Source organism: Myiozetetes cayanensis, unplaced genomic scaffold (genome assembly GCF_022539395.1).
Source record: "Myiozetetes cayanensis isolate MyiCay16 unplaced genomic scaffold, myiCay2020 scf2-11, whole genome shotgun sequence".
In the NCBI taxonomy this organism is placed as follows: Eukaryota; Metazoa; Chordata; class Aves; order Passeriformes; family Tyrannidae; genus Myiozetetes; species Myiozetetes cayanensis.
Window position 1 is genome coordinate 70,106,852 of NW_026087411.1, and position 21,350 is coordinate 70,128,201.

At 44.3% G+C, this 21,350-nt stretch overlaps 1 protein-coding gene across 2 annotated transcripts in view; it reads left to right on the top strand.

The window, feature by feature from the left end:
* SCML4 (Scm polycomb group protein like 4) overlaps nucleotides 1-21,350 on the top strand; it is a 70,481-nt gene that overhangs the window by 18,175 nt on the left and 30,956 nt on the right. For both annotated transcript variants that reach the window (XM_050316349.1, XM_050316350.1), the window contains 3 exons: nucleotides 6,800-7,000; nucleotides 15,542-15,671; nucleotides 18,211-18,411. In XM_050316349.1, the coding sequence (XP_050172306.1) occupies nucleotides 6,800-7,000; nucleotides 15,542-15,671; nucleotides 18,211-18,411 (532 nt within the window). The remainder of the gene's footprint in view (nucleotides 1-6,799; nucleotides 7,001-15,541; nucleotides 15,672-18,210; nucleotides 18,412-21,350) is intronic.

Here is a 21,350-nt window from a genome sequence, read left to right on the forward strand (position 1 = left end):
TGCAGGAAACTAGACTAAAAAAACTGGACCAACTTTTTGCCATGCATATCTCAGGCACAAAATTATGTCACTGAAGAAAAATTTGCCCATCTAGCCCTCTCTGGTGCTGCCATCTCCCACAGTGTCACTGGCTGACACGATGGCTCCAGGGCAGGGTACATGGAGTCTATGCAGTGAAGGATGTCAGTATACATTGTTCTGGATGCTGCCACTACTTTCAGTTCTACCAAGGAGAGTTAAATTTTTTTCTGGAGGGAGATTCATGATATAGGGCTACTACATCTAACGAGAGATTACAGCTCATTAGAAACCCATCTTTTTGCAGCCCAGCAAAAAAAACCAACATTCACCCCTATTGTACCTGTACAGGCTTCCCTGTAGCACTACTCTGTGCACAGAAAACTCACAAATACTTTTTCTGAATACCTAAGGATCAGTCTTCTTGGGAGTGGCTTCTGGCAGAAGGAAAAGTGTTTTTATTTTCTCCAGCCTTTTCTAAACTGCTCTTGAGAATGCTTAAAACATAAGGTAGCTGGCAAAAATACATTACTCTAGAAACTATGAGGGGAAACATATAAATTTATCCAAAATACTGAATGTATTGAAATAGGAATGTACTGAAATATTTTGCCCACTTTTTCTTGAGAAACAGTGTGTGGCAGTGGTTGGGGTATGGGTGATGGGCAGGTAAGGAGCCTGGACCCTGCTGCAAGGAGCTGGTCTTTTCCAAGGTAAGTTGCTTTTGCATTTTTGGTTGTCTTCCAGCCCCTGGAGGAGGTGCTGTGGGACATTATGGGAGAAGTGAGACACTGAAAGGGTAATAAGTTCCTAACTTGGACCCTGACAAGGAGGCTGAGACAAACCCAGGAATCTCATATTTCTTTCCTGTGAAACTTGAGTTTTCACTTACAGAAAGACAATTCTTTCTTCTGCAGAGGTACTTGTGGTACTATTAACCAGAAATATCCTGAACACAGGATAAGACAGAATTGGCCACTGCCACATAGGCTTGAGAGACCAAGGGTGGGATTCACGTGAACATTATGGATGCTATAGAGCACCTAGATAAGAGGCTTTTTTTCTGTATTCATTTTATAAACAGAAGAAGCATGTACAAAGGACATGATGAGCTTCTTCCTAATGCTGGGTATAAAATAGACAAGTCAAACACAACTTTTAGAAATTATATTAGTTCTATTTTAAGGCACCTAAATACAGGTGTCTACAAGGAAGTGACAAATTGGACCTGATCAGCGCACCCTGGAGCCACTGAAGCCACTACAAACTACATTTATATCTGACTCCACACCTCCAACCATATTGGCTGTATCTCCACTGATACTGTGGGAGGTCAGACATCCAGCACACACAGAAACATCCCTGTTTAAGGGTTTGAATGTAGGCATTTAGGTGTCTTCATCTGTTACTGAATTACCCCTTATAGCTAAGTCTGGCTGTCTAAAATAGTCATCTAGTACCACCTTAGATGACCTGAAGAATCTAAGATATTTTGGCAGATTTGACACAGGGTATAAGAGAGATCACAGCTAAAATGACCAGAGGCACCTATACTCAGGTGATGGATGAACTGGAGTTTTAAATTAGGTGGACTGGATCCCATTTTTTGTTTCCACAGCTAGCACAGATATTTGTGTTGTTTCTTTTTTTCTTTAATGATTGGTTTGGGAAAATAGGTCTTTCTACTTTTATCCCGTTGGCTGAAAATTCTCAAAGGTTTTATGTAGAAATATCCTTCCTAAGGTCAAAATGGGTAAGAGAGTCCTTCAGAGAGGCAACTTCTCATTTCAATCCCCAAAGCAAGAGGCAAGAAAAGAACTTTGCAAATCACTGTAGAAGAACTTCATGCCATAGATGAAAATTATTCTGACCTTTCTTTGAGCAATGGTGAAATGGGTGTTCACCGTGCAAGGTCATTAGGCAATCACATTCAGACATGCAGAGAATATTGGTTCAATGCTTTTATTAGCAAAAATTCCTCCTGTCTGCTTCACTAAACACTTACCTTTCATGCACTATATGGTGCTGCTTTGGTATTCATGATGAAGAGATATGTAATGCCTCATGTCCCCGAGTAATAAATATATAGAGGTGTAAAGATAGAAGTATAGAGGTATAAAAAACCCCAACACCAATATACAGGTATAAAGCTTAGCTTTCAGATCTGACAATGCTTCTCATTTTGTTCACCTACTCTGATGAGTGGACACAGTCAAAGGGCTGCCCTGCTGTGCATGGAGAAAGAGGGGTAAATAGTCATGTTACTGGTTGGAAAATATCCACTCCTTCTCATTTAATGATGTGATATTTCCCCATGAGTGTGCTTTCCTGAGCAACAGCTGAAGGAAGGACACACAAGATCACAAGAAGTTTATAATTTTTCCACGTTCAGCTGTTGGGTATGTAGATCTGTGAGACACAAAGCTCTTCGGGAGTCAAGAGTTGGAGGCAGGGCTTCAAATGCTGGCAGAGACTCCTGGGTCAGAGTCCTTTGGTAGCTGGGAGCAATGCTCCTCATGGGAGGGAAGGGCATCCTCCTTCAGCTGCTGTGAAATGGGCACATTTTCTACCTGACTGAATTCCTGCACCTTTCTTTGGCTTACAGCATGAAAATAGCTTGTTCCTTTCCTGTGTGTCATCCTAGTGCCAGTCCAGGCACAGGTTTGCATTAGACCTGGTATAAATCAAGTTTAAATGATCATCCTCTGGAATTACTGATATAAAATTTAATGTGGTATTTTTTTTCCTTCAGCCCTTGCAGTTACTGGAATGCAGGTTAAAAGCTGCATTTATTGCAGGCATTTATTTTTATTAAGAACGGATCTTTGCAGTCCATCAAAAACACTCAGCTTGTGAGGAAATGCACTGTAGCTCTCAGCTGTAGTTGCCAGCAGCTGTGTTGCTGATCGTACAGCATATACACCAACACATGGTGCAAAGAGTGGATGGTGCAAAGCATGGGCTTTTGGAAACATCCTATGGGTCACCAGTGCTGGCCTAGGGCATGTTTTCTCTCCACACCTGGCATCCAGCTGGGACAGACTGCTGGGCACAGGGTGCTCCTCAGGGTTCTCTGAAGTCGCAGAAAAACCTCTGCTGACAGAGGGGATGAGACTTCATCCTTCCTGCAGTGCTTGCACAGGTGTTGAGGTGAGGAGAGGTCTGGGACCTGGTGGGGCAATGTGGAAGGCAGAGTTGGAAATTAAATTTCCAGATGACAGTGTTTGGGAGACGAGTAAAGAGAGGTTACCCTGTGCCTAGCTCTGCACTAAATAATAAGAAGCTGTAAATGCAAAGCAGTTTCCTGCTGTTGTTTTTCAACTAAGAATACGAAGTGATAGACTCAGGTCAGAGTGAAGCTGCACCATCCTCGGCAATCCAAAGCTAATGCCTTTGGAAAAGTACAAGGACAGGGCAAACGTATACTGCTTTCCCGCCCAAAATGCTCTCCTGGGCTATTTGTACTACAGTGATTTCCTGAACTGAGGCGGTGCCTTTTTTTAGTAGCCTGTAATTTCCTTCCTTGAATTTGCCCATAAATTGCATCAAACTCTCGTAACTTGCCTTGAAGCCATCAAGCTTTCCAGCACTGAGCTGTGGGTCAAGCCCAGGCTGCGGCAGCAGTCAGAGCTGCCCTAGGAAAGTCATTCCAAGGTTACACCCTGCCTTTGTTGTGGGACAGTCAGACAAGACCTTGTGTCCTTCTGGCCTCTCTGGCCATCCTGCAGTCTGACTGTGTGTTTTTCCAGCCTGCCCAAGAGCTTCCTTCTGGCTGTCATGAGAGGTTGTGCTGTCATCGCCCACTGTCAGGCAGAGGCAGTTCTTGAGTGTCTGCTGTCCACCCCTGCTGCTGGGGAACACCCTTGCCTTCCAGGATCTGCAGCAACACGACAGTAAATGCCACCAAAGGTGCTTACATTTCCCTTAGCATACAAGAAAGGAGAATCAAGTCTTGTAATTAAGGGTAATAACAACAGCTTGTGTACTGAAGTTGACTTAAAGGCTTTGCTGTATCAATTCCAGTATGTTACAACAAGATCTTTCCGTGCACAGTTCAGTTGGGTCTTGCATGTCAGCACACATGTGTGGCAAGGAGCTATAAGAGGGTGTGTCAAAGCACTGTGTCATAAGTGTCAAGAGAAGGACAAAAACCCTGTGATTGCTAACATTTAGTGTATTTCCTGACCATCACATATTTAATACTCCACCATTGCAAAAGAAAGCAACATTTCAGTCAGAGAAGTGCTCTAGGTCAGTAGCTTTTTTGTTTTGGGAGCTGATAACTCCCGAGAGTTTCTGAGGTGCTACCAGCTACCCTTATCCTCAAAGGAGAATTCGATATCGACAATGCAGTGTGTTGGTCAGTGCAGGTCCATAGCCTCTGTCTCATAGCCTCATGGCAACCAGCAGCCCACTCTTCAGGAAGCACTCCCTTCCCCAAGCAGGGAGCAAACCTGGGCTGGACTCATCTTCTGCAGCCTCTGCCAAGTTCCTCCACAAAAGGTTTATCTTACCAGGCTTTGTTTAAAGCAGACTGAAAAGCAGAACCTGAAGCACTGGACTTTCACAGTGGGTTTTGGTGCCAAATCCAGTGTAATTGTTGCATTTCCTTTCCCTGTCAGAATGCCTCCTTGCAGACAGCCTGTAGTGTAACTTCCTGGGAATGTTTTGTTTTGGGAGGTCGAAGAGACACGGAGGGTGTCCCTCAGAAGCACTACAGGGAGGAAAATGTACACTGCTAAAGACAAAAGGATGTTCAGGATAGACAGAGCCTTTCCATTTGACTCCTGCTGTGTCAAGCCTGATGCTTTTAACCCTGAAAGGATACTCCCTGCAGTCACACAAGGCTTTTATTTGGCAAAAATCAGAGCCCCATAGCAGGCTTTCAGGGGCTTCCTGATCTGGCTGAGCATGCCTGGAGAGTGAGTGCCACCACAGCAACACTGGACAATGTGGTAAACCAGGCACTGCAGGTTTGCTCTGATCTGATGTCTGACATCCAGTGTTTGCATGAGAGTATATGCATGAGGTGATGTTGAAGACTGGAAATTTTATAGTCCAATCTGTAAGTCCCACCATATGGAATGGATCTGTCTGAACAGAGCAGATAACCCTAGTGCTACTTAAAATGCATAGTTTTTAATATTTTGCAAACAAATGCATTTACTGGAGGGTATGGCTGGGAGCCCTCTATTTTTTTATCCTACAGCACATTGTGTAAACTACTGACGGGATAAGACCAGCAAAGTGAGTTGCTTTTCAGTCAGTCACGCTTACAAAGTTTTAACTAGGCAAAACATATTTGCCTTTGTAATAAAGAAGGTCCCAGCTGCAGATACTTGTCACTAGTCCCCTGTCAAGTGTTACCCTCCCCACTATGTGGGTAAGCAAACCCAGTTTCTTTCCCAGAAATGTCAGTTCCAATCAGTCCAATCACACTGGATTACGAAATTGGGAAATTTGAAGTGTAGTGAAAAATTTGTAGATTTTATTTTTTGTAGATTTTCTAAAAAATTGTAGCTGTATGTAGTAATAAACAAACCTTTACTTGCTTTGTGGGTTTTTTGAGCTTGGAGGGTGCTCCTGGACCACATCTTTATGCTTTTCTCTGTAGTTGAGAGGGCTATGAGCCTGCTCTGTAAAAGTGGAAAGCAAGGAGTCTTCCATTATTGCTGGCCTGAGGGAGCATGAAATTGAAAATATTTGCCATCACAAGGCTTACAATAAAAGCATGAGGATTGCTCAGACCCTTATGTCCAGCGAGATATGCAGGCAGGACTGGGACTAGTATTCTGCCCACATGCAGGAAATCAAATGCCTGGACAAATCAACATCTGAAAACATATTTTAGCAGCAACATCTAAATAAGTATTTTACTCATAAAAATACGTATTTTTAAAGGTATTTTTTTGTTGACCTTTGCTAGTATGTGAGCCTTACTAGAAGTTGTGAGGAATGCCACATACTCCCTTGGTAGTCTGTGTATGGTTGTATATTTGTTTTCTTTATTAAAATCTGGACGGAGGAAAATGGACCAGATTCCACTCTGTTACCACTGCTCAGCTCCAGCAGCTGCATGGAGTGGTGGTGAAGGAACTGCTTTAATGGAGTACATCCAAAAGCCCACTAATGACATGCATGGTAACAGATGTTATAAAAGTACAGAGAGTAAATGTTTGGCAGTTCTCCTCTAACATGGCTACCTTGTGCCAGCAACCTCATGGTCCAGTACAGCCTTTCCTCTCAAGAGTGCTGCGTATGGAGATGAGGGAAGTCCATTTTGGCACTGGTAGTTCTCCTGAGGTAAGGCGGGATTTGCAGAACCACAGAATTTCAGGAAAAATGTCAGGTGGGCAGGGACCTCAGGAGATCATCTACTCCAAACCCCTTTGAAAGCAGGCACTGACTGATGGCTGCAAGGTCATGCCTTCATCATGCTTATCTGCAGGATGCAGGGTCACGGTGCTTGTTGTGGGGTTTACCTGTTGGACATCTGCAACAGACACCTCAGCATCTGAGCCACCTCCTTCTACTGTACTCATGGTCAGCAGAGAGAAAACGGGAGTCATAAGGACTTTGTCTTGCTTTGGAGAAGCTGAGCCAACTGTGGTCAGGTGAATCCCACTCAGGAACACACATCTGTGGTGTATTTCTTGCTCCTTTTTGATAAATGGTAACAGGGAAAATAGCAACACTGAGAAAACTATCTTTGGATGAAAATCCTAAAATGAAAACTAAATAAAAAGCTTTTTTTTTCTTTTTTTTCCTCTCCCTGGGGCAGATGAGCCACCTGCCATGCCTGGACCCCAGCCTGGCCACTGAGGAGATGCAGTCCCCCAGAATGGTGGGGAGGAAGAGAGGGCGGCCCCCGCTGCAATCAGCGCCCATCAAAATGGCTGTTCACAACCTCTTCTCGGCACCGGCTGGGGCTTTGCCCATCGTGAAGATCCCAAAGAAGAGAGGGAGAAAACCTGGACACAAGGTAGACACGTGATTTTCAACACCTCCTGCTGGTTTTAATATATTTTCTCCCAGAATTTCAGTTGAAAGGCAGGAACGGAGGCAAAGTTGTGCGAGCATGGGGCAGAGCAACCCAAAGTAGAGCAAGAGAAGAAAAGATGGTTTCTTTTCTACCTCAGCTGGCAAAAAAAATGAGGGAATCTATTTTTCTAAAGTTTAAAGTTATCCTAATTTTGATTGTTTGAAAATAAGTTGTCTCCCAGAGTGTTGTGTGAGATGGCTGCGCGCCTTCAGGCAAGTGTTTCTCTCTCATTTGACACTTTCATCTTTTCTCTCACTAACAGTGATTAGAAATTGAACAAAATGAATGGAAAAGGAAAGAAATACAGGACAGTGGAAATGAAATGAGAAAAAAAAGTTAATTTCCAAAGCAAAAAATAAAAAGGGGACATTTTAGAAAATAATGAGATTTCACTGATTATTTGTTTTCTCACTTTATGGGATAATCATGCCCAGCTGTCAATGCAATGCCAGTGTGAAGGCAGAGCTAAAGACAGAAACCCTGAGCACCTTAAGCCCTTCCAATGCTGCCAGTGAGCTGGGTCTCACCTGCGAGTGGGCTCAGCACCAGTGGGAACAGCGCCACAATTATGCCTCAGACCAGGCAAAAATGGGACTGTGATGCTGAGGGGAGGAGAATTTATCCTGGGGAGTGAAAGTTAGCTACATCGTAGTGAGGGGTCTTGTAGTCAGCAGATTGCAGACTGTTACACAAGGAGGGCAAATTTCTGACTGTCAGAAAATAATAGCTGCTTGAGTTTCCTGATGTCAAGATAGAAAAGCAAATAGAAGAACACGGCATGCATGAGGCTGACCCAGCCTTCCCTGGAGAAAGTCTTGGCCTTAGGTGTTGCTTTGCCCTTCCCTGGGTCTCTCTTGTCATGGGAGGCAACAAGGTCCCTTGCATGGTGATGCTGGAAGAACTCCTTGGGTTTGGGCTTTGTCTAGAGCAGGCTACCCTCATCCTTATCTTTCCCTTTTCATCTCCTGCCAGGTCTTCTTCCTCCTACCCTCTAACCTCCATCCAGCCTCTTCTCTTCTTTCAAGGCCAGCCCTCTTCACAGCTGCTCTGCATCCTGTTTCCAGAATCCCCTAATCCTTGGCATCCCCCTGTGAAACATCTACTCAATAGCCACCAGTACCACAATCCTTAATGTTTTCTCCTCATCCTCTGCCTTCTCCCATGTCTTTCCATGTTATCCCAACTTTATCCATACTCTTCTCTGATATGGGGACATATTTGGAAGTGTGTTTCAGTGTGTGCTGAGAATAGACCTTGCATGACTAAGAAACAGTTCCGGCTGCAGTTTCACATTTGAAAAGCTTTCACTTTGATAATGTGAATGATGTAACAGCAGCAGCCAAGCAGAGCCAACCTGACAGCAGTCACGTGCCCATTTTGGGATTACCAAAAAAATTTTATAGTAGTAGTCCAAAATAAAGCTGCATGTCCAAAGAAAGACCGGGGCAAATTCTCTAGTGTTTTGTAAAAATGCGGAATATGGAAATATTTACTAATTTACACTTCTGTATTAGGATAAAACTCCAGAACAGAAACACCTGAGTTGCTTTACTTGAGGTATTTGTTGCTACAAGTTCATTTTTGAATATATTTATTTACTTTATTAATTTCAAGTAATTTCATTATTATCAGTAAAGCTGCATGACTTGTAGGTTCTTTAGATCAAAACCATCCAAGTCTGGGATAATAATACTTTGGAGATGTGGTGAAATTGAGTCTTTGAGGTGATTAAGTGATTTTCCAAACACCACAATGAAACTTCGTATGCAGCGTTTCATCAAACCCGATCCCTTCTGCCCCTCTTGTCCTGCTGACCCCAATTTCTTACTTCTGCATTTACATTTGATTTTTAATTCAACAACAACAAAAAAATAATGCTGGAGAGTATGTTCTATTCTACCCCAAATGTACCCATCCACCTGTGAAAAAGTCATTCACCAACCACCACATATCTGTAAACGGGAGGAGTGGGAGACTTACATTCCCTGAAATGCTGTAGTAATGCTGTGCTTTGGTCCTACACGGCCTAGCACTTGATTGCTGTGTTCCCCTCTTCCTCCTAAGGGAAGTTTTTCTCCTGGCTGGGTACCACACACTCCTTCTCCCTGTCCCCAGGCTCTTTCTTAGAAAGGAGGCAACAAGGATGATGCTATTTCTTGGTGAGTGATGTCAAGTAAAGAGGCATCCTCCTATAACTGAGGGATTACGTTGAAGGAGCTGACACCCATGAGCTGCAATATCCGTGGCATCTGGCCTGGTGCTGTTTATTTGCGCTATAGGATTCGTACACTGAAGGGGTGTTTTCCGTGAGGCGCCTTTGTACTCGGTGTGCTCAGCTGAAGTGAGCCCCTCTCTGTCAAAAACACTTCCCCAGCGTGAGTCAAAGATTACATTTTTTGATGGGGAACTCTAGCTTGATTTAATTAGCTTGATAATTGTATGGCTTTCAGATACCATGAGACTTAAACGCATTTTAAAAAATGACTCCCTGCCCAAATGGCAGACGACCAAATTCTTTATAGCAACCAGATAGCTGAATTATTACAGAACAGATGGAAAAATACTTCTGAATTTTTAGCAAACTAGGAATTTACAGCCTAGATTTAAATTTATTTTGACTGAGATATGAATAACAGACATTTTTCATCACATGCCTTTTATAGACAGGTGACCCATTGCCTGTTTTCATTGATATGAAAGCAAATATCTGAGTCTTCCTAAAATGTCACTTCATCACACTTCACCACCAAGAAAAGTCCTTTTCCTTGCTATCCTGTTTATTTTTCCACAGCTTTGGCTGTAACGTTTCATCAGCTGTTTTTCCAAAAACTATTTTGTACCTTATGTGGAGCTATTTGCCGTAAAATGTTACTTTTCCCCAAAATACAATATTCTTTCTGATTGTCCGAATGCCTCAGAAAAAGCTTATTCTGGCAGCTGGGTGGGGGGTGGGGGGGAGGTCAGTAGATGGATGGGTTTTATTTCTCTGGCTGTGAGTGAGAGAAGCCCTGAAGAGCTGCCTAGAAAGCCTGTGTGAGGGAAGGGTTTGTTGACATCATGCAGGGATTCACGGTGTTAGGGGACATCGGAGGGACACGCACATGGGACAACACTGCAGCAAAGACCACAACATCCATCCCAGCAGGCAACAAAGTGAGTGGTACCATATGAGCAGCTCAAGGGCAGTTTGTCCTTCTGTGCAACCAAAGCAGCTCCCATCTGAGGAGGTGGCCCCAGCCTAGATCAGCCGGGATCTTGCAAGCTCCTGCCAAGCGAGGTGGGCAGCAAAAGCCACATATGTGGAGTGACAATTTCCATTACGGGGCATAGATTTCCCCGCTGCCCTAGAATTCACTGCTAATGATGACAAATAAGCAGTCAGGATTTGGATACACTGGGGATGAGATTGCACAGACTATCTTAGAAGTGCCCTAATTCACCTGTCCTATGATACAGCCTTGGATTTCAAAGTTGTATGTGTTCCTGTTAAAGTTACCTGCCTCATTCACTGCAAAACACTTAGGGGATGTAGGAGTGTGTATGATGTGTGCAGACTCGCTTGCATTATCTGTTGTGCAAGAAGAAAAGTATTGCATCACACAAGAAGAAAAGGTGGGAAAGACCTTGGACTGTGTTTTGCCTTTGTCAGGGTAGCACTGACTTCTCTGCCCCAGCGACTGAGCTTGTCTTATGCTGAGTTCCCTCACTCACTAGCAAATGCACAGACTGAGAGGTTTAGTCATGGACTTCAAGACATGTACTCAGAAGCTCAGTTTTTCAGGAGCAGGTTTAATGGCAATCTTCTGTCCGGCCATCAGAAGTCTACGTGACAGGACCAGGCTGACTCAGGCACTCACCTTAGTGCTTATCTCTGTGCAATTTGCAGGGGCTGGAGGCGGTTTTCTTTCCAGCAGTAAAAGCTCTCATGGCCAGGAGTTGTCTCTGCCCTCCTGTCTGGAAGAACATGGGCCCATGGGGCTGAGGGGAATTCCAGCCTTTTCTAGCAAATGTTTTTTTCAGGACAAGGGACAACCGGTGCAGAACAACTAGGAGCTGTAAAGATGAGAAGCTATGATCAAAGTCGTTTAAGAAATCTGCAAGGAAAATTTGTATTGTTCATCGTGTTTCTTTCCCATGTATTTTATTATACAAGTTGGCAGAGAACTTGTTCAGAAGTAAAAAATGTTGCCTGGGAAATGTTCGTCACCCTCTCACTTCTTTTGGTGTGGGATGACAGAAATACTAACTAGATGAATCCTGACTGCTCTGTGTGCATATTGTAAGAAAACCTCCAGGACTCAACAGGGTCTTCCTCATCCGCAGCCACTGCATACTCAAACAAGCTTGTGGGCAGCATCCATGGCACAAAAGCCCACACCCTCTCTGCATGTAATGTATGGTGACCTCGGTGAAGCAGATACACTAACTTGCTACCCCAAATCCCTGATCAGCTTTCTCTGATTTATGACATTTGATATTCAAAAGCTCATTCGAATACCTTACCAGGAGAGTTTCCTGAAGTGCTCTGACAGATTTCCTCTGTCTCCTTTTCTCTCTCTCTTTCTCTCTCTCCCTTTTTCACTGCTTTTTTCACTTTCATGCATATGTGCTCTCTACTGCCAAGCACTCAGTCAGTCATCTGGTTGGTTGGATTGGCTTTTCAATAGCGAAGGATCAGTCCAAGAAAAGACATCTTTAAATGCAATACTTGGAGATTTACGCATCATGATATTCAAGGACTACTTACAGTTTCAGTGGCCAGGAGGTAGCTAAGCAATGTTTGCTAGTGTACTGTCCCTTTCAATAATCAGGCATTGTTTAATTTTGATCTAATGAAGGCATATTCTCTGCTACCCCTAGTAAAATGGCATTTATCTGTACCCAGAGGCTCTAGAGCACATTCTGTTGCAATTAGGTTTGCAGTAAACTGTTCACTAAAACAGGAAACTGCCAAGAAGAGGCTCCCATGCTTAAGAGTTTACACAAGTCTTGCCCTCTGCTTATTTGCTCTTGAACATAAGCCTGTGTAGACCTCCAAGAGCCAGACGGAGAAAGAAGTCTGCTGGACACTGTCCCACCTCCACCAGGCTGATGGTGTCGGTGAGGCAGAGCGGGGTGTTGTGGGTCAGCACACACTCACGAGGCTCAAGGGCTAGAGGGGGACTTGTGCACCTCTGTTTGGGACTACAGGACGGTGAGCCTTTAGGGATATTGAGGAGCCAACATGCAAGTGAAACAGAAGTCATCGGGTGTGCTGTCTCCAGAATAGTACCTATATAGATAAATGCATGTGTGAGAGCATATATGAGTTGCTGGAGGGTGTCCAGAGAAGGAACAACAAAGCTGGTAAAGGGTGTAGAGCACAAGTCTTACAAGGCATGGCTGAGGGAGCTGGGGTTGTTTAGCCTGGCAGCGAGGAGGCTGAGGGCGAACCTTATTGCTCTATATGATTACCTGAAAGGAGTTTGGGGGGGTGGTCTCTTTTCCCAGGCAACAAGCTACAGGACAAGAAGAAATGGCGTCAAGCTCTGCCAGGGGGGGTTTAGGTTGGGTGTTGGGAAAAACTTCACTGAAAGGGATGATCAAACATCAGAACAAGGGAAGTGGTGGAATCACCATCACTGGAAGTGTCCAGAAAACATGGACAAATGGTGTTTAGGGACGTGGTTTAGTGGTGCATAAGGACTTTAAGAGAACAGTTACCTGTCTCAAGCATTGCTAAGGACACAGAAGGACTTTGCCATGAGATAATCACAGAGTGGAGTAACAGGACAGTGTTAACTGCAGGCCTGGAGAAGGTGAGGTCTGGTTAGCGCATCCTGGATAATGCATCCAGACAAAAATTCCCATAGAGGTAAGCTGTGTAAAGAAGTAACTGCTTGTATGCATAACCACAGTCAAACAAGGATCACCACAAGTTATGGGGCAGATGGCATCTCTGATCATCAAAGCTTCCCCCTGAATAAGCCTCTGTGGATACCTGGAACTTGAGCTGTAAGTTAAGCCAGCATGATGGGAATTTAAGATAAAAGTGGTACTATTGTCTGGGGGTTATCTCAGACCTAGGAGGAGGTTAAGAAAGCTGGGGAAGAGAAATGTATCACTGATAATGGACACAAAGAGTGCAGAATTTATGGGCCGTGAGGAAAGTCAGCTCAGGAGCTGTGCTGAAATCAGCTCTGACTGGGCAAGAGGTAATTCCAGCAGGGGCAGATTGCAACCACCAAGCACAACCCACCAAGTTAAGAAACTCATGGACTCAAAAGGAGAGAAAGACTGAGCATGCAGACTTATTAGCATTAGAAGTGAGGGAATCATTTAACCAATAGAATAAGAGAGCTCTCTTGAGTTGAAAGACCATTAATTCCTTTGTCTGCAAAAATGTATAAATAGTGAAAAGTTTTGAATGACCTCGGGACCCCACACCACTAAGAAGCCCAGGGTGAAGAAGGACCAGTGGGACACCATCTGGATCTACGGGTGGTGACTATCTTCTGCTTAATCTCTCTCTCTCTGTCTCTCAATCCTCTTTTCTATTTCTTTTATCTCTCTACCTCATATTTTATTGTTAAATAAAATCTTTACTATTGATTTTGGCATATGGTCTTGTTTACACCTTAATTTCGACAGAAACATCTCTTGCTAATTTGAATCTTAACAGGATGGTCTTAGAAGTGCAGGGTTAATGGTTGGACTCGATGATCTTAGAGGCCTTTTCCAACTTGAATGATTCTGTGATTCTATATATGCAAGTATATATGTTTATCTCTCTTTAAATGTATATATACTTTTATATATGTATATAGTGAGCACAGCTGCACATATGTATATATGCATTTATCATATATACATATATGTATATGATCAAAAATGAGCCTGTCAGAAAAACAGCCAAAGTTTCACATTGCCAGCCCACTTTGCTGCAGAAAAGTGAGTAATCAACATGTTGCTATAGAAAATAATAAATCTTGCTGCTTCTCACTTTCTCACATGGAATAAATCCCAAACTGGATGAAGACCTTGACTTTTGAAACTCTGTTCCCCTCCCATTTATTTTAATTGCATGGAAAGCAAACTGACAGCACTTTGTTGCCTGTCATTCCTTGTCCCAGTCTGAAGGCAAGACAACCCAACAAAAACAGGACAATGCAGGCAGGTGAGAACTGACACTTGCCAAGGGCCAGCTCAGGGTCCCTCATACTCTACGACTGCCATACAGCAGGAGGTTGAATCCATAATTTATCTTAGATTCACTTATTGAACATTTTCTTCCATGTTCAGTCTGAAAACAGAGCGGTTTAGCCTGCCCAGGGAAGGTGGTGGTAAAAATTCACTTGTATGTCAGTAAGTCCAACAGCCTTCCCTCTCCTTTCCCCAGCTTTCTGACTTTTTACCATTATACTGAAACAGTGAGCATGGTTTTAGACGGTTGTACTCAAAATCAGGGACAATATGAATCTTCATCCAAAATGTTTTCTAGTCTTCTCCAAGGGTTGCTCAAGGTTTTTTTTGTAGGCAGTGGTCTGACTTAATTTCTTCTTAAAATATACTTTGTACATTATACCAAGCTTGTGTATAAGCTCTGAGAGAAGCTCTTCAAATTCAAAAGGGCTAAAAATTCCTTTTCCTTCTTACTCTTGTCACTTATAGCATTTTCAGCTTTGTTCCCCAAAAAACAGAAGCAAAAAAATCACCTCAGTTCAGTGTAGTATATGTAAATATGTAAACATGCATGTCTCTCTGCTTTCCCCCTGCTTCCCTTCTTAGCAAAAGAAAAGGCAAGAGTGGTACCTTCAGGCCACACCCATCGCATCAGCCCTTTTTAAATATGAGGACCTGATCAGTGCTGGACTGGTGAGATGTTGCCGGGTACTAGCAGTGTAAAGACATAAGAATATTGCACTGTAAATTTCCATCGTGTTTCACTTCTCCAAGCAGGGCTGCAGGTCACAAAGATCACTGGGTGCGACAGTGCAGCAGTTTGTATTTACTGCCTGGTAATAACACGCTACGGACCACGGTCTGAGCTTATTTACATGGGTGTCAGCCCAGAGTAGCCGCTTGGTGCCACTGGATTTACGCAAGATTTACACCTGTGCAACTAAGAGCAGAATTGGCCCTAAATTATGATGTAGTTAAATACCCCATGTTTCTGAGTTGCAGAGCATTATTTACACCCACATGAAATGGGTTGTAAAATGCCATTGCGTTGATTTGTTGGAGTGTTAGACTCAATTTGCTCAGGTGTAAATAACTACCCGGTGGGTGGCATAATATTTGCATCCTGTAGCTTAAGGCGTTGCTGTCTGCTGCAAATCAGTCAGGCTTCAGGCACCAGTATCCTCCTGAGAGCAGAACGGTTGCTCCTGGCCTGGAGAAAGTGATGCAATAGCAGATTGCTAATGAGTGGGAGTTCATGGGGCGTGACGTACACGGAATAAAACTGGAATATCTTGTGTATACTTTCATTATTTTTTGCAGCTGAAGTCTCGTGTCCTGATGACTCCCTTAGCAATCTCTCCACCGAGAAGCACGCCGGAGCCAGATATTAGTTCAATCCCTCAGGACGCAGCTACAGTACCCAACTCGGACACCCCGCAGTCTCTCACAGGTACTCAGCCTCAAGTGCTCCTTGATCAAAGGGTGAGCAGGAATCACGGGCCGACAGCCAGATGCTGTGCTTTCCAGAACAGGTGGAGCTCGAGAAAACAGGGTGTTTGCAGATTAGTCTGGTGACCGGTGACAAGGAGCAGAGATGTCCTGCAAGACCCTATTTGGACTTCCATGTGTCAAATTTAGTGGAGATGTCAGTTCCATTCCTCTTGAAATGAGAACATCAAAAACTCATTAATGCTCCATTTTATACCCAACACTCACCCCATCAAATATGTTGCAATGACCAGACTAAATCCCTGTATGAACATGAAGCATCTGTTACAGCTGTGGGGAGAGGAATAGAGGAGCCATGGTCTGACTGTAGTCAGGGTTACCAGCATATAAACCTCAGCGCCTTATCACAGTAGCAGACGTGGTCATTTCTGAATGTAGTTGGAAAACACAGCTTTATTCTTTTTTTTGTTTGTGTTATCAGAAGTGACGTAGGACAATGCTTTTAAACTGATGTAAACGAGAAGAAAATCAACAAGGCAGTTGATTTAGCCTGAGATTTCAGCACAGAAATGGATTAGATAACATTAGAATCTAAACACAACACATAAATCCCATTATTTCTTAGCTGGGATGCACAGAGGAGAAGTTTTCCATCTGCTCTGGTGGCAGAATGATACTAAACATAGCGACAATGGCGATAATAATATATTTTATTCTCATTTATCCCTTCACGTGCAAAGTCTGCAAAGCACTTGGCAAATATCAACTGAGTGGTGTTTTGCAGCACTGCCCTGAGAGGTGTGCCTGGGACTGCTTCTGAAGGGGGATAGGGAGACACAGTTCACCAGTCCTACCAGATCACCGGGCTGGCTGCAAAGGCAGAGGCTCCATGAGTAATTTCAGGCTCTGTGGGTGGAGTGCCCCACACCTCTGTCTGCCCATCCCCATGGGCACCTTTTCTCCCAGCACCTTCCCAGTGGTGCATGCAGCCTCCCACCAGAGCAGGGTTTGCAGGAGATGGAGGGAAGTTCAAGCTGGCTTTTACCTCCCTATTTGCACCAAAAGGACCATAGGGACCCCTGATCTCCAGTGAGGGACTCAGGACACTGCCTGCAGGCTGCAGAGTCTCTCCCACAGCCACAGCTGACCCCTAACAAAACCAGTCAGGGTCACAGCAGAAACCACATTCTGCAGATTTGTTGAGGTGTGGCACACTGGAAAAGCTGCACTCTGACACCCCCCTCCAATTTGTGCATCCTGCTGCTGTATTGCAGTGCACTATTCCTTTGTTTGTTTGGCACTTGGAAGGTGTAAAGTGGTATGTAATGGTAAGTATGATTACTATTATCCTCCTGTTTACCCAGGATATACTGCTTGAGCCCCTTCTGCTCTTCCCTGTGAGATGGGGTAGCAGAGTGCACTGTGACAGTCACACTAGATTTTCATTACAGTGATGCAAACCATAAATTATTTCCAACTTTACACAGCTGTCATCATGTCCTCCACTCTGCTTGATGGGGTTTTTTTGTCACATATCTGATTTCTGTCAGAGGGTAATGTTATATTGTTTGAGAGATGACAGCTCGAGCACACTCAGCCAGCTATTATAATACATCTCACTTTAGCCTGACTTAAGGCTGTGTCTTAGTCGCCCTTAGTTACTGCAGCATTATCTCCGCTTCCTCCAAGATGCAGTTAGCCTCAGCCAAGCTTAAAATAAGTTCATGGTAGTGATCTTTTGGCTATTGATGGCAGGCTTGATGGCAAGTAGAAAAACTGCCTTTGCAGGCAATGGCTTATGAGAGGAGGCGTGCAGGGCTTGGCTGTGGAGAGGCTGGTGCAGACCCCCTCCCAGACCCCCTGTGCAGCACAGTCTCACTGCTGTGCTTCCTAATGGGGATGTAGCACTGCACGCCACGTGCAGTTTCCCTTGAAACAATTCAGTTTGTAGAGTGCTGGGTTGGACATGGAAGCTCACAAAGCTCCCAGAGTCTCTGCTGTGGCACTGTGCAGCTCAGCATAGCCTAAATCTCCAGAAATTACAGCTGCATTAGGGTCAGAAGAAGCAAGGATCCAAATTCTTTCCAAAACTCATCTCAGAGCAGTGCTTCTCAGAGTGGCTCTCAATCAACCAGTCTAAACATACATAGAGAAAATAAAATAAACGGCCCCAAAATACACCTTGGGCTGGCGTTCACCTCTTGTTGTGAAGTCTCCCTTGTGAGTCACTGTCCTGCACTACCAGGGCATTTTTCTGGTCCCAAGCTGCATGGACAAGGTAGACTTAAGACCCCAGGAGCTTCTTTAGATGCATGTAGCTTATCCTAAGCTGTGACACTGAGCTAGACCTAAAGGCAGCTTGCTTTGCTTTGACAGGGAGTGATCGGTGTGAGGAAGTCTGGCTCTGCCATCGCAGATGGTGACAGTTCACCACTGAACGCAAGAACTTTGGAAATAAATAGAAATGTATAACTCTAGCATTTCCTAGGTTGCTCTCAGGACTGTTTTGTAATAACCTTGTTGGGATTTTATGTCTACAGTCTGCATTTATGTCAACAAAGAAGCGAATCTGGGGCCCTACCTTGACAGAAAAAAGGTGCAGCAGCTGCCAGAGCGCTTTGGCCCAGAGCGGCCATCGGTGGCCTTGCAGCACGCAGTGCAAGCCTGCATCGACTGTGCCCTCCAGCAAAAGGTGGTCTTCTCCCTCATCAGGCAGGGCTATGGAGGCGAGATGGTGTCAGGTAAAGCATCTTTGTGAAGGGTTTGTGGTCAGTAGGGAAGTGCTTCAATTCTTAACCCGATCCCCGATCCTCACTGTCCTGGCTGTCCCGTTCACATCAGTGGGCTGGTAACCAGCTTTGAACATCACTTACACCTTTGTAAAATGAGCTGCTGCAGGAATTGCCTTGGCATCAGGTGAAGGAATATCAGTAAAGTGTATCGCAGTGGTGATTCAGGAGAGGAACAGGTGCTTCAGAGTCCAGCATTTACCACTCTTTGGAACAGTTCTGGGGCCTGGGCTGTGAGCTGAGGATTTCATGCAGCTGTACAAGAATGAGCAGCAATGCCAGCCCACTCCATGGCGTACATTGTCACCACAAGCACACATGTATGCCTCATGCAGTGAGGGTGGTAAAACACTGGAACAGGTTGCCTGGAGAGGTAATGGATGCCCCGTCCTTGAAAATGTTCAAGGCCGGGTTGGGTTGGCCTTGGAGCAATCTGATCTAGCTGAAGATTTCTGTGCTTACTGCAGGAGGGTTGGACTAAGTGACCTTTAAAGGTGCCTTCCAGATGAAACCATTCTGTGACTCTGATTCTATGTTGCTCTAAAGGACAATTCATATGGAGTTCAGCTGCTGGTGTGTGCATCCTCTGCCTTCAGTTCATGAGCCAAACCTGCTCTCAGCTGCAGAAATTGCAAAAGTTCCGTGACAATTCCCTGTGCAGCAGGACTACACAAATATATCAGAGAGAATCAGATATCAAAGGGAACTTCCTAGGAGTCCCTCATCTTCCCACAGTGGCACTTCTTGCTGTATCCTGATGAGTCTCCCATGTCCCACACTAAATCCCCTGGCCTCTCAGATTGAATATAATTATTTTTTTAAAACACAGCTAGAGTTTTGTGTCACAAGAATGTTTTGGCACATGGGGATGCTGTGTGAATCAAACGATGGAAATATGGAACAGAACTCTCTAATCAGGTTCTGCAGATGAGTCAAGCATGAACCTGAAGCCAAGGACTACAAGTCCAGCTTCACAGGGACTGCAGCTGCTCAGCTGTGCCATTGAGATCTTCTTGTGTGGGAGTCTAAGCACCGGCCCTCTGCACAGCATATAAATCCTGCTTCTTCCCTCTCCTCTAGTTCTCTCTCATCACAGGTGTGCCTTCCCTATGGGACATCAGAAATAGTCTGAGAATAATCCAGACTTGTTCACAGAAACATGAGACTGAAGCAATTTAGTGCAAATCCTCATTTTTGCCTAGTTCTGTGCTGCATATGTGATTTTCATTACAAACAGCAGAGTCACATTATGCACCAAGCCTGCCAAACTCCTTGGTTGCAGTTCCTCTGAGATGACTCAGCTTCAGCCTCACCTGAGCTAAAAGCACCTGGGCAGCATTGCTCCCAACTTCATGCTTCTTCTAATTATCAAGGAGGGGTGATGGCCTCCTAGTCATGGTATGGCTCTGCAGTTGCACCTCCCGCCCAGCCCAGCAGCAGCCCAGACAAATTTTGTCAGGGGCTTTCCAGTCTTCCCGTGGCTTGGCTCACAGATGTTCAACTGGCTGTGGAGCATGATCCCTCACAGCAGCTCAGGCCAACAGGAAATCTCTGAAGTTATCCCCAAAATTATAAGCCTAACATTACAATTTGTACTTGTTAGCATTGATGGGAGGCTGTAGGATTGGGAAAAAAACCTCCCAGGTGGAGGAGTCCAGGCAGCCCATATCATGTAGTCCTTTCTACAGACCTGTTGACACTGCATGTGTCCTACTACAACTGATCCTGGTGGGTTTGTTGTGACTCCTCCACCTCTCCCAGGTTCCTGGCTAAATGTATCCCCTGACAGCTTTGCCCAGGAATTCTAATTGCTCTTTTCTCACCCCTGGGTTCAATTTTACATGTATTTGTAGAGAGCCACCTTCATCCTGCTAGGGTGAAATACAGTCTCTTTCATGTGAGGAAGATCTCTGGATTAGTGAAAGGAGTGCAAGCAAGTGTCTTGCCACAGTCCCACATAGAAGCATGGTAATGGCTGCAGTGCCACAGAGGGAATTTCTGTCCCCTGAATATTGCTGTGGTGGGCCTGTGCACTTCTGCAAGTGTGAATTCAACCCTTCTTGAGTCTGGATGACCAGAATGGTTCCCATCAGTCCATCTCAGGTTTCACCAGGACTTTATATAGTGGCATTAATACTCCCTTTTCTCTCCTGGAAATGTTTTTTTCTACATCTCCTTGCAATGTATCTGACTTTTTCATCACTGTGTTACCTCGGTGACTTATGGTCATCTGGTGAGCTTGTTTCATCATTTCTTCTCTCATCAGGTTGTACTGAGTCTCCTCAAAAAGTTATGGATTGCTGTGTATATTCTAGAATTTTTTTCTACTAATTTTTGCTATAACAGAACTCAAAATTAGTCAGTCTTTTCTGTGCAATCTTCCAGTTTTCTTTTCGATTGATAATGTCTTCTAACTTCTAACTTTACTGAATTCTGGATAGAAGACAACTGCCAACCTTCTCTTGCCTATAAATGCAATCAACTCAGCAAGTACAGATCCACGACGAAGCTGTTTCCTCTCTCTTCAGTACAACCTTGGTACCTTTTATTCATTTGCAGTCATGTCTTTAATTCTTATCTCCCCATTATCTTTTAAAACCTTGGGTATTGCTGAGGTCAGCCAAATAGCCCATCACTATTAGTGATCACTGCAGATCACTTCCTTTCCCCTTCCTTAGACCAGGGTGTCATAATCCTTCCAATCACACAGTACAGTTTTCAGATGGTTGCATATATTAGAAATCCTTGACACTGTTCAGCACTCTAGGGGGAAGGTGATTTGGGTCACACAAACTCAGCTCCTCAAGCTCCTCCAGTTTGTTGTGTGCTTCAGGTAAGGCAATTTATGCAAAATATTTTAAAACATACAAACACTTGAGTAAAATCATTTC